The 12,652-nt window shown below is 40.2% G+C and overlaps 1 protein-coding gene across 1 annotated transcript; it reads left to right on the forward strand.

Moving 5' to 3' along the window:
• Positions 1 to 529: 529 nt before the first annotated feature.
• On the forward strand, positions 530 to 11,507 carry med28 (mediator complex subunit 28). The gene is made up of 4 exons (XM_048544156.2): positions 530 to 723; positions 5,313 to 5,379; positions 8,256 to 8,368; positions 10,831 to 11,507. Exons 1-4 carry the CDS (start codon positions 556 to 558, stop codon positions 11,026 to 11,028), a joined length of 546 nt encoding a protein of 181 aa, XP_048400113.1. The 5' UTR covers positions 530 to 555; the 3' UTR covers positions 11,029 to 11,507.
• Positions 11,508 to 12,652: the final 1,145 nt, after the last annotated feature.

Raw genomic sequence — 12,652 nt, forward strand, 5'->3', positions numbered from 1 at the left:
GTGGTTGAGGATGATGTGAAGAAATTGGAGAAATGGGGCCCGTACTGGACAGAGTTACAAAGAATTACAGAAAACCTAACTGAAACCTACAATCTGCTGAAAAGGTTAGACAGGGTTTAAGCTGGTTCTGACTCTCCAAACATGGGAGTCCAGAACCCGATGTACATTATCAAAATAAGGAGAAGCCACTTAGGATCAAGCTGAGGTGATCATTTTATACTCAGAGGGTTGTGAATTTTTGAAAATTATCCACCCTGTAAGAACTCTGTCCTTGAGTACATTTAAAGTAGAGTTAGACAATTTCTAAATACAAATCCCATAAAAGGGATATGGAGATAGCGTGAGAAAAGGCAGTTGAAGTGGATGATTACCCACGATGGTATCAAAATGCACAGCCAGCTGAACCACAACCTCTAGCCTCTACGTTTCAAATGTAGGAATAAAATGACTGTTTTTCCGTCTCAGGATCTGCTCCTTCCCACAGCAGGCCGCAGCCCGTGGTGTCCCCGCCCCCAGTGGGGCAGGAGTACGCGTGCGCAGTGCTGTTGACGCAAAATGGCCTCTTCGCTGACCGGCATGTTTTCGCACCCGCCACAGAATGCGCCGCCACCGCCTCCACCTCCTCCTGGACCTGGACCCCAAGGACCGACAGCGGTCGGTCTCCCTGCGGCTCCGGCGCGGTCTCCTAGCACTCTGGTGGACGAGCTGGAGGCATCGTTTGAGGTAGTAGCGACATCGGAGTAAAGGGGAAGAGAGTGAGGGTAAGGGAAGATGGAGAGGTGAGGGGGGAGAAGTGAGCAGGGGAGCTGGGAGAGGTGTGAGGGGGTAGGTAGATTGAGCCTGGAACTGTCATTGGGGCTATGACAGGACGAGGGATGCGAGATTGAAATTGTAACAATGTAAAGGTTAGGGGGGAGGGGTTTCAAAGCCACTGTGGAAGGAAACAATGCATTTAGGTTTGAACAAAATAAATGATGCCGTTTTATGGCTGAATGTTTGGGCAGTAGTGATGGTGATATCAAGTTTAGAATAATCTTGGAAAGGACAAGTTTTGATAAAATGTAAAAACATCTAGCTGGAGGAGGATTAGTTATTTTGATTCATTTTTGGGTCTCTGGCTGGCCAGCATTTATTGCCTTTGTTGCCCTTGAGAAAGTGGTGGTAAGCTGCTTTCTTGAACTGCTGTAAACCATATAGGTAGACCCACAATGCTGTCAAGGACGTTGCTTTAGGATTTTGCCCCTGCAACAGTGAAGTTACATTGATACATTTCTAAGTCATGATGGTGACTGGAAGAGAAACTTGCAATTGCAGTGTTCCCATGTATCTACTGTCCTTGTGCTTCTAGATGGAAGTGATTATGGGTTTGGAAGGTGATGCCTAAGATTCTGTTGCAAATTTCTGCAGTGCGTCTAGTTGATAGTACGTGCTGCTGCTACTAGGCATCAGTAGTGGATGCTTGCAAATGTGGTGCCAATTAAGTTGTCTACTTTTGCCTGAACATTGTCATGCTTCTTGGGTGTTGGAGCTGCACCTATCCAGGCAAGTGTGGAGTATTCTGTCACGCTCCTGACCTTGTAGGTGGTGGACAGTCTTCGGGGGAACTAGGTGATGCGTTACTTCCTGCAGGATTTCTGAGCTTCTAATTTGCTGTTGTAGCCCATATATTTGTATGGTGAATCCAGTTGAATTTCTGATCATTGGTAAGCCTCAGTGTTGATAGTGGACAAATCTCCCTTGTTGGAGATGTTCATGGCTTGGCATTTGTGTGGTGCATAAGTTACTTGCCACTTTTCATTCCAAGCCTCGATATTGTCCAGGCCTTGTTGGTTTTGTACAGTATCTGAGAACTTGTGAAAGGTGCTGCTGGGACGGCATGGTGGCTCAGTGGGTAAAACTACTGCCATACAGCACCAGGGACTCAAGTTTGATTCTACCCTTGGATGACTGCCTCTGTGGAGTTTGCACATTCTCCTTGTGTCTGTGTGGGTTTCCTCCAGGTCCTCCAGTTTCCTTCCACAGTCCAAAGATGTGCAGGCTAGGTGGATTGGTCATGCAGAATTGCCCGTAGTGTTCAGGGATGGGTCTGGGTCTGATGCTCTGAGGGTTGGTGTGGACTTGTTGGGCCAAAGGGCCTGTTTTCACACTGTAGGGATTCTATGAGCATGGTGTAATCATCCCTACCTCAGACCTGATGGTGGAGGGAAGGACACTGATGAAGCATTTTGGATGATTGAGACTACCCTGAGGAATTTCTGCACTGACGTCCTAGAGCTGAGATGACCAACCCCTGACAACCACAACCATCCTCCTTTTTTGCCAGGTAAGACTCCAGCCAGCAAAGAGGTTTTCCCCTGATTCCCATTGATTCCAAGTTTGCTGTGGCTCCTTGAAGCCACATTCGATCATTTGTGGCATTGCTGTCAAGGGTTATTGCTCTCACCTTGCCTCTGCAGTTTAGTTCTTTTGCAAGTGTTTGACTCAAGGCTGTAATGAGCCCAGGAGCTCAGCAGCCCTGGGAATACCCAATCTGGATATCAGTGAGCATGTAGGTTGTCGCTAAGCAGCTACTGTTTGAAAGCAGTGTTGATGATCAAAAGTAGACAGATGACATGGTAATTGGCCAGGTTGCATTTGTCCTTCGTTTTTGTGGAAAGGATATACCCGGTCAATTTTCCATATTGGTGGGAAGTTGCCAGTGTTATAACTGTAATGGAACAGCTTGGTTGGGGGAGTGGCAAGTTCTGGATTGCAGGTCTTCAATACTGTTGTTGGAATGTTGCCAGAGCCTATTGCCTTCACAGTATCCAGTGCATCCAGCTGTTTCTTGGTATCATGTGGAGTGAATCAAATTGGATTAAGCGCTTGTTACCACTGAAGGAGACTGAGATGGATCATTCTCTCAGCACTTCTGACTGAAGATTATTGCAAGTACCTCAGGGTTATCTTCTGCACCAGTGTGTTGGGCTGCTAAAGCATTGAAGATGGGGATATTTGTGGAACCTTCCCCTCCAATGAAATGTCCGCTGTCATTCACAATCTGTGTGGCAGGACTGCAGAACTTAGATCTGATCCATTGGTTGTGGGATTGCTTACCTCTGTCTAACACTTGTTATGTATGCTCTTTAGCATTCAAGTTGTCCTGTTTGGTAGCTTGACCAGGTTGACACCTCATTTTTAAGTGTACCTGTTGCTGCGCCTGGCATGACCTCCACCACTCTCCAATGAACCAAGGTTGACTTCCTTGCTTGATAATAACAGTCGAGTGGAAGATATGCCGGACCACAAGGCTGCAGATTATGTTTGAGTATGATTCCACGGCTGATGATCCACAGCACCTCATGGACGCCCAATCTTGACTTGCTGGGTCTGTTCGAAGCCTGTCCCATTTAGCATGCTGATTGTGCCACACCACACAATGAAGCTTATTCCCAATGTGAAGTAGGACTTTGTCTTCAGAAGGACTGTGCAGTGGTAACTCTTACTGATACTGTTGTGGTCAGATGCGTCTACAGCCAGCAGATCGGTGAGGGTGAGGTCAAGTATTTCTTTTCCCCCTCTTGTTCTGTCCCATCCAGCTCCTGCAAACCCAGTCTAGCAGCTGTATTTTTTGGGACCAAATTAGTTTCATCAGTGATGTTGCTGTCGAGCCACTTGTTGTTGAACATTGAAATTTCATACCCAGTGTATATTCTGTGCTCTTGCCACCCTCACTGCTTCTTCCAAGTGTTGTCAATTTTGGGAAGTATTGATTTATCAACCTGAGGGACAACAGTAGCTGGTAATCAAGAAAGGTTTCCTAGTCCACGTTTGACCTGATGCCAAGACATTCTGTGGGATTTGGAGTCGATGTTGAGGAATCCCAAAGCAACTCCCTTCCAACTGCTGCCACCTCCGCTGGGTCTGGCCTGCCAGTGGAACAGAACATATCCAGTGATGGTAACGGTGGTGGCTGGGACATCCTATGATACCGTGAATATGACTGCATCAGGCTGTTGGTTGACTCGCCTGTGAGACAGTTATCCCAACTTTGGCACCAGACCCTAGAAGTTAGAAAGCAGGACTTTTCAGGTCAACAGGGTTTTTTTTCCTTTTTTGCTGTTGTCTTTTCTGGTGCTGAGGTCAATGCCAAGTGGTTTGTCTGGTTTCATTCCTTGTTTTAGACTTTGCAGCAATCGATGCAACTGAGTGGCTTCCTTGGCCATTTCGGAGGGCAGCTGAGAGTCAACCACGTTGCTGGGAGTCTGAAGTCATATGTAGGCCAGACCAGGTGAAGTTGGCAGATTTCCTTTCCTGAAGGATGTTAATGAAGCAGATGGGTCTTTTCTGAGAATTGAAGCATTAGTTTCGTGATCACTGTTGTTTGGGTACAGAAACTGCACAATTCTGAGGATGGTAGAAAGGCGTTTAAATTTTCAGTGACTAGAAAAGAGATAAAGAAAAACTTATGTTGTGAGTTTCATAAAATGCATTGTAAGTTGAATATGGCAGGTTGTGATTTTATAAAGGAATAAAACAATAAAGGTCAAGTACAAAAAAGTTCAAAAATTGCTGTTGAAATTGAGGTCTGCCAGAATCCAAGAAAAGAGTTAGAGTCTGATGTGATTTCTTTGGAACTGAATGGGATAGAAAATGATTTATTTTGCACCATTAAGAAAGGGAGAGATATAGCAAGTGCCGCAGATGGTACGTGTGCTCAAAGCAAAAGACACATGGCCTGCTGATAGTATGAGAGGAGAGTTTTGATGCAAAATGGGTTAAAAGTTGGTATTAATATTAGAAATTAAGTTAGTTTTCCTGCAAGCAAACCCAAATCTCGGGAGGTGTGAGAGTATTCAAAATTGTTCAAAGTCCAAAACCAAGGGGTATGAATACAAAATATCCATTAAGGAATTCAGGAGAAACTTAGTAGTAACAAAGTCTGAGGTCTGTAGAACAGAAAAGCCCATAGACTCTGTGGCAGTCAAAACAACTGTCTAACTATTCCGAAATACTGTACTGACATGGAACTTATTAGGAATGGTTGAAGTGATTCGCGCAGTTGGATTTAAGGGGGATCTAGAAAAGTGAGAGCAAAATGAAATGGTATCTTGATGTGAGATGAATTAGAGTGTCCGTTAAATTATCTTTATGCTTTCTGTACCAGTAAGCTCATTTACATATTTTCCTTGCACTTTTTTGCTCAATTTCCACAAAATCCTTGAAGCTGCGAAAGCAATTGTATTTGGACATTAAAATATATCCTTACTCAAGATTGTTTCTGTTAACTAAACATGAGTGCCTTGGAAGCATTAACTGTGAATTTCTTGTAGGCATGCTTTGCATCATTGGTCAGTCAAGACTATGTGAATGGTACTGATCAAGAAGAAATTAGAACAGGTGAGACTTCCTGGAATAGCACATGTAAAATATGTTTGTAGGATATATATCCTGTAGTTCAGCCCACAATTAAATGTATTTCAAGTGTTGCATTCCATTGTTTAAGGGTCATGTGTTGAAGCCAGCAGTTCAGTTGATTGTTCTTTCTTTTCGAACATATCTTGTATTGAGACCTGAGAAGTGAGCATTTGAATGTGATGCAGTGTCATATTATGGCAGAGACATTCCTCAAAATATTTTTGACCCATTACAAGATTGGTGTGAACCATTCTAATGTTACTTTAAATAATCCTTTTGCATACATTACACTGAATATATTGTTCAAAATAGTAAAATGTAGGAAACAGCACCTCATTTTGATCATCATTAATGTTATTGGAACATCTGATAACAGTGGTTTGATGATTGACAAAGAGAGGTATGACAAAATGTGCAAAAACTGGAAATTATGCCAATATTTGAATTCTAGCCTAAATTATTATTTGTATGGATTTAGTATTACTTATATTTTGTATTCCATGTTACTATTTATGAAACGTACAATAACGTTCATATTTTCACTGTGAACTGTTCTTACTCTTTAAGTCTTTCTCAAAATAATAACGTTTACCCTATTAAAAGTTAGAAGTTTTACATTTATTAGCCACAGTCGTTAAGCATATGCCAAGCAGTTAAAGAAAACCTTGCAGATTTTAGGCTTGGAATTCAAATATGTTACAATTTTAAATTAAGTTTTTAATTTTATTACTAATCAAATTCTGAAGTACCTGTTCAACACCCAGCTTTTATTCAACTTCTTTACCTTTTAAGTCTTAACTTGAATGTTTCCTCAGATTACCTACTACAACTTAATTGTTTTTAAATGGTCTCTATTTGTGGTAGCAGTGACACCATACTCAGTTTTTGGAATTGTCATAAATATTCCATTGTATGTCTTTCTCCTATCCTGCCTTACAGGAATCTGTTTATACTCTAGTCTGCTACAAGGTTCCCACACATCTTAAAATGTACAGTGTTCTTTTGCAATCATTTCTGCTGATGTGTTCAAAGTTCGTGCCTATTAAAATGCCTTTCAGTACTAGTCGTACTTCTGATGGATCTCCTTTTTATAAAATTTTATTTTGTTCTTACTACACTGCACAGTTACAATTCAGCGTGACCACTTTTTTCATATTATTGCCTTTATCACCTTTATAAATTTTCAAAATGATCATCTTTCTCTCAGTCAGAAGTTACACAACACCAGGTTATAGTCCAACAGGTTTATTTGAAATCACAAGCTTTCGGACTGTAGCCCGTTCGTCAGGTGAAGTGACTTTACTTCACCTGAAGAAGTAGCAGTGCTTTGAAAGCTTGTGATTTCAAATAAATCTGTTGGACTATAACCTGGTGTGATTTGACTTCTGACTATGTCCACCCCAGTTCAACATTGGCACCTCCAGATCTTTCTCTCAACCAACTTTTTTCTATATATCATCGTAGAAGCTTTTGTTTTAATTTTGATATTTCTGTGTTTCTTTTCATATTTGGTTTTTCTTAGTTCTCACGACTTGCATTGTCCTGCTATTCTTTATATCCTTCCCCCATTGCACAGGATTTTTGTGCTCTTTGTGTATTGCTGAAAAAAGCTTTTCATCTTGAACTCATCACGACAATTCACGAGAAATACCACTGTTAAAAGGAGAATGTTTCGTACCATGTGAGAGTACTGATTGGTAGTCGTAAGGGTATTGTCATAAAGAAGTCATTGAATGTTTTTAAGACTGAGCCGGATAGATTCTTCTTAGGCGGGGGAATCAAGGGTTATTGGGAGTAGATGGGAATATATAATTCAATATAAACATCAGCTTTGATCTTATTGAATGGCGGAGCTGGCTCAAGGGGCTCAATGGTCTAATTGTATTTCATCTGTTTGTATGTGTCTAATTTTTTTTTTGTTTCCTTGTACACTTTCTGCTGATTCTGATTTTTAGAGCTATTGTGTTATCCCAGTCTCCCTGACTGTTTGCAGTTAAGTATAGCTTTCACTTCCTTACTGTGATCTGACTAAATTTATAAAAGAAAACTCTCTGTTGAGGTTAAATTTTCGTTCAAAAACTTCTATTTGCTATTTTTCTGAGATGATTTGAAATTGTACGTGTCTGTTCTCTGATTTAGGGTCTGCTAAAGTAAATTTTAGTGATATAATTTCAGCAATGTAATGTACAACACTTGTTTTACAAATATTTTGTGTTTGAACATGTTCCAGAACATCATAAAGGAAATGTTGGTCTGCATCTGTGACTATCCCTTCTTTGTGTTTCAGATTCAAAATTGTGACAGTGGGTGGTTACTGAGTGGCAGATAGACTTTTTCCTTGAGTGAAGGCAGGGATGAAGAACTCGTAGTTCTGTTTTAATTTGGCTCTTTCCAATGTAGAATAGAAGCTTATTTTCTAGTGGCATTTTCCATGCTATCTTTTCCACAAGTACATAAAAGAACAAATGACTGTATTGATCTGTAAGTTATTCAGTAGAGAATTGCAAAATGTCTTTGATTAGAAGCACAGATATTTTCTGATCTATCTATTCAGAGGTGTTATTACACACCTTTGGAGCAGAAGGGAAATTGTACCTGAGCTTCCCTAGACCTGATAGGGACACTTCAACTGCACCAATAGCATCAAAACAATACATGCAAATACTGACAAGGTTTTCTGCCCTGGACAACAAACAAAAGAGGGCATATGGGTCTTGATGAGAACTGAAAATTCTGAGGTTGTTTTATTACCACTGAGACATTTTTCACTTTTCTTTTGAATTACTATGATGCACATTTTAGAACTTAGTAAACTGATTTTTTTTAAAAAACAAATATGTTGATTCATATTCTGACAGGTGTAGAGCAGTGCATCCAAAGGTTTTTGGATGTTGCCAGACAAACAGAATGTTTTTTTCTCCAGAAGAGACTGCAGCTTGCTGTACAAAAACCTGAACAAGTCATAAAAGAGGTGAACAGCATTTATTATGGTTTTAAAGCTGATTTCCTACATTTTGGGATATGTTGTTGAAAGCGTATAAGTACTTGGGAATTGAATAATAGTATTTTATCACTAGGATCTAAACTAAAACTTAATGAAGCTAATACTTCTGGACCTAAGGTCATGGCAGAGCTACTGAATTCCTGAGTAGCCTGTGTAACCTCAAGAGAAATATGTTCACTCAAGTAACCGAATAAATTACCAAATACTTTTATATAAGACCATAAGAAGTATGAATAAGAGTAGGCCATTTGTCCCCTTGGCCTGCTCTGTCATTCAATAGGATCATAGTTAATCCGGCAATCCTCATTCCACTTCCCTGCCTTTTCCCCAGAACCTTTTGATTCCCTTACTGATCGAAAAATCTGTCTCAGCCTTAAATATACACAAGGATTCTGCCTCCACAACTCTCTGTGGCAAGAATTTCCAAAGATTCTCAACCCTCAGAAAAAATTATTCCTTTTCTCAAACTTAAATTGGCACTCCTTTATTCTGAGACTGTGCCCTCTGGTTCTAGACTGTTCCATGGAAAGATCTTCTCAGCATTTCCCCTGTCAAGCCCTGTAAGAATGCTATATTTTCCCTTAAGTTGGCTAAAACTGCTCAACAGTACTCCACGGTTTCACCAGCACCTTGTACAGTCGCCATAAGACTTCCCTGCTCTTTAATACAACCCCCTTGAAATATAGGTCACATGCTATTAGCCTTCCCGATTACCTGCTACGTCTAGGTGCTAGCTTTGTGTTTCATGCACAAGTATCTCAAGTCCGTTTGTGTTGCATCTTTTCTCTATTTAAATAATACTCCTTACTTTTCTGTGTTTTCCCTTCCAAAATGAATAACTTCACATTTACCTCACATTATACCACATTTGCCAAGTTTTTACCCACTTACTTTAATGTATCAATATCTGAAGCTGTTTGTATTCTCTTTGTAACTTTATTTTCCAGCTATTTTTGTGTCATCTGTATATTTGGCTTCCTTCTTACCTGTCTTTAATATATTGTAAATGTTTGTGGTTCAAGCACTGGTCCCTGTGGATGCCCATTGTTTACAGGTTGCCACACTGAAAAAGAATCCCTTAATACCCACTCGTTTTCTGCCTATTAGCCAATTCTTTATCTACAGCAGTGTACAACCTCTGACACCATGGATTCTTATTGTATGACTTAGCCTTTTGTAAAGTACCTTGTCAAACACATTCTGGAAGCCCAAATACAACAAATTTACAAGTTCCCCTCCAACTACTCTGTTTGAGACTTCCTTGAAAACTCTAAGTTGGTCTGACGCAATTTCCCTTTTGACATCTATCAAAGTATGTACTGCATGTGTACATTATAAAACTACTTGCTGCAGAATTTGCCTCCAGTTTTGGATAAGACCTGGTGTTACCTTTTGGATTTCAATGACAGAACAAAATATGGATTTATTTCCAGGGAAATCAGTTTTGACAGGTCACTAATATTTGATTCTGACAGATGGACAATATCTTCTGCCATATCCCGTTAAAACATTAAAATTTTGAAAAAGGATCCAGACCTGAAACTCTCCTGCTCCTCTGATGCTGCTTGGCCTGCTGTGTTTATCCAGCTCTACACCTTGCTTTATTAGAGATGGTTAAGCAGATTATGTCTATAATCAGTGGAGTTCAGAAAAATTTGGTAATCTTATTGAAACATGGGACTTGAGGAGTCTTGACAGTTTAGATGCTAAGGGAAATCTTTCTTTTCTTAGAGTTTAAAAATAACAATTTCTCCCAGTTGAGACTGGGATGAGGAGAAGTTTCTTTGACTGCTGTTTGGTGTTTGAAATTCTGTTCCTAAGTGAATGTTGGAAGCTGGATTCTTTGAATATATTCTTGGCTGACTTAAAGATTTTTATTGACAATGAAGTTAAGTGTTATGATGGGCAGGCAGAAAATTAGATTGAAGATCACAATTGGATTAGCCATGATTTATTAAATGGTGGAACAGGCTCGATGGGCTGAATGGCCTCCTGTTATCACCTTCTGAAGTTTGGCATAGAGAAGCAGTGGCCTAATTGAATGGCGTATTAGACCTAATGGGCTAAATATCTTGTGTTGCTATCTCTCCAAATTAATCTTGCAATCCAAATTCTGCTTCTTCACTATGGTGCTACATATTTATTGAATCATTTCTATGTGTGCCTACTCCCTGATTCTGATATCATCCAACTTTCCTCATTCCCTGACCTTAAGGAAGGACAGTTCCTATTTTCATTATTAGTTTAGCAATTACAAAGCTGCACAAGTATTGTGGGTCTACGTTCCATTGCTTTGCTCTGCTCAACTTTTATTTTGGAAGTTCTAGTCATAATGTATATGATCAACATATTCCTAATCATATTGTGCCTTATTAATGTTTAAGCATAGATTCCTGTACTTGACAAAAGTTTTTCTGTTCTTTTTACAGGATGTTTCTGAATTGAAAAATGAGCTACAGAGAAAGGAGGCTTTAATCCAGAAACATCTGAGCAAGCTGCGCCACTGGCAACAAGTCTTAGAAGATATTAGCGTCCAGCCCAAAAAATCAGCAGATCTAGCTCAAGGCCCTTTGGCCTATCTTGAACAAGCATCTGCAAATATCCCAGCTCCATTAAAGCAAACTTGAAAATTATTGCATAAACTAAGGTGTCTGGCACTTCTAACTGTTCTTCTAACACCACACCCACTGATCCAAATCTGCCTGCCCATCATAACACTTAAAGATTTTTATTGACAATGAAGTTAAGTCAGCCAAGAATATATTCAAAGAATCCAGCTTCCAACATTCATTTAGGAACAGAATTTCAAACACCAAACGGGACTAGAAACCAAAACAGTCCCAGTTGATCTATTTGGGGACAGATTGCATTATTACATATACAGTAACTAAATCACATTTCGGTTACTGTTTGGAACTGCAAGGTATAAATTGCTAGTAGAGGCCTGTTCAGGTCACTCATTCTCTGTAAGAATATTTTGTGAAACTGTTGCTGAAGTGGTTTTATATAATAAAACTATGTACATAATTTTATGTATTGCAATTAAGTGTGAGGAATTTCTACAGTCTTCAGAGCTATTAAAAGATGTTATTGGATTTTTTCTTGATACATTTTGTTACATTATTTTCATAGCATATTAATGCCTTGTAGAATATAGTAACTTGGTTCTGCCAGTAATCTTTATCAATGGAGTCTTCAATGGAGGCATTTGCTTTAGTGAAAGAAATTGAGACCTATCATTTAGCGGAAAGTCTTAAAGTGCCTGCAAGTTTAAGTTGGGCCTTGATTTCCATGGTTTTAGATTGCTGATAACTCCTGTGTCTTTTAGACAGGAAATTTGTAACCATCTGTATTAAAGACAGGAATGATTCTGACACCAACTGCAGGCAACTATGCACTCAGATAAATTGGAAAATGTGCATTTGTAAGCACTGCCAACACCATGTACACTTTATACATGACATCATGCACGAATGCATTACTGCACATGGGATTGTAAAGTAAGCTTCAGTGTTGGGGAGAGGGACAGGGGAATCCACTGTGTGAGAAGAGAATGGGACCCAGAATGGTGGTGGTGGTGGGGGTGGTGGGGGGTGGGGGGCGGGGGGAGGAAGGGGCAAGGAGAGCCCAGGAGGCCCTCTTTTTCAAGAGAACGGTTCTTGGATGTGAGATATTAAACAAAAGATGTTATCAAGCAGCATTTACTTAGCAATAACCTGCTAACATATATTCAGTAAAAACTTCGCCAAGATTACTCCTCACTACGTTACAGCTTTGGTTCAAACATGGACAAAAGAGCTGAACTTGAGAGGAAGTTAGGGTGACTGCACTTGATGTCAATGCAGCATTTGACTGAGCATGGTGTTGAGGAGAACAAGTAAATTGGAATCAATGGAAATCAAGTGGAAATCTCCCTGTTCGTTGGGGTCAGAAGGTTGTGATTATTGGTAGTTAATCATCTGATCCACAGGGCAAAACTGCAGAAGTCCCTCAGGATAGTCTCCTAGGCCCAATGGTCTTAAGTTGGTTTATCAGTGATCTTCCCTCCCTCATAAGATCAGACCTTAGGATGTTTGATGACTGCATGATGTACAGCATAACCTGGACCACATTAAAATATGGGCTTACAAGTGGCAAGTAACATACACACCACATAAGTACCAGGCAATGACCATTTCCAACCATCATCCTTTGCTGTCCAATGGCATTAGCATCATTGAACTGTCCATAATCAACACCCTGGGGATTACC

Source organism: Stegostoma tigrinum, chromosome 1 (assembly GCF_030684315.1).
Source record: "Stegostoma tigrinum isolate sSteTig4 chromosome 1, sSteTig4.hap1, whole genome shotgun sequence".
NCBI classification, from domain to species: Eukaryota; Metazoa; Chordata; class Chondrichthyes; order Orectolobiformes; family Stegostomatidae; genus Stegostoma; species Stegostoma tigrinum.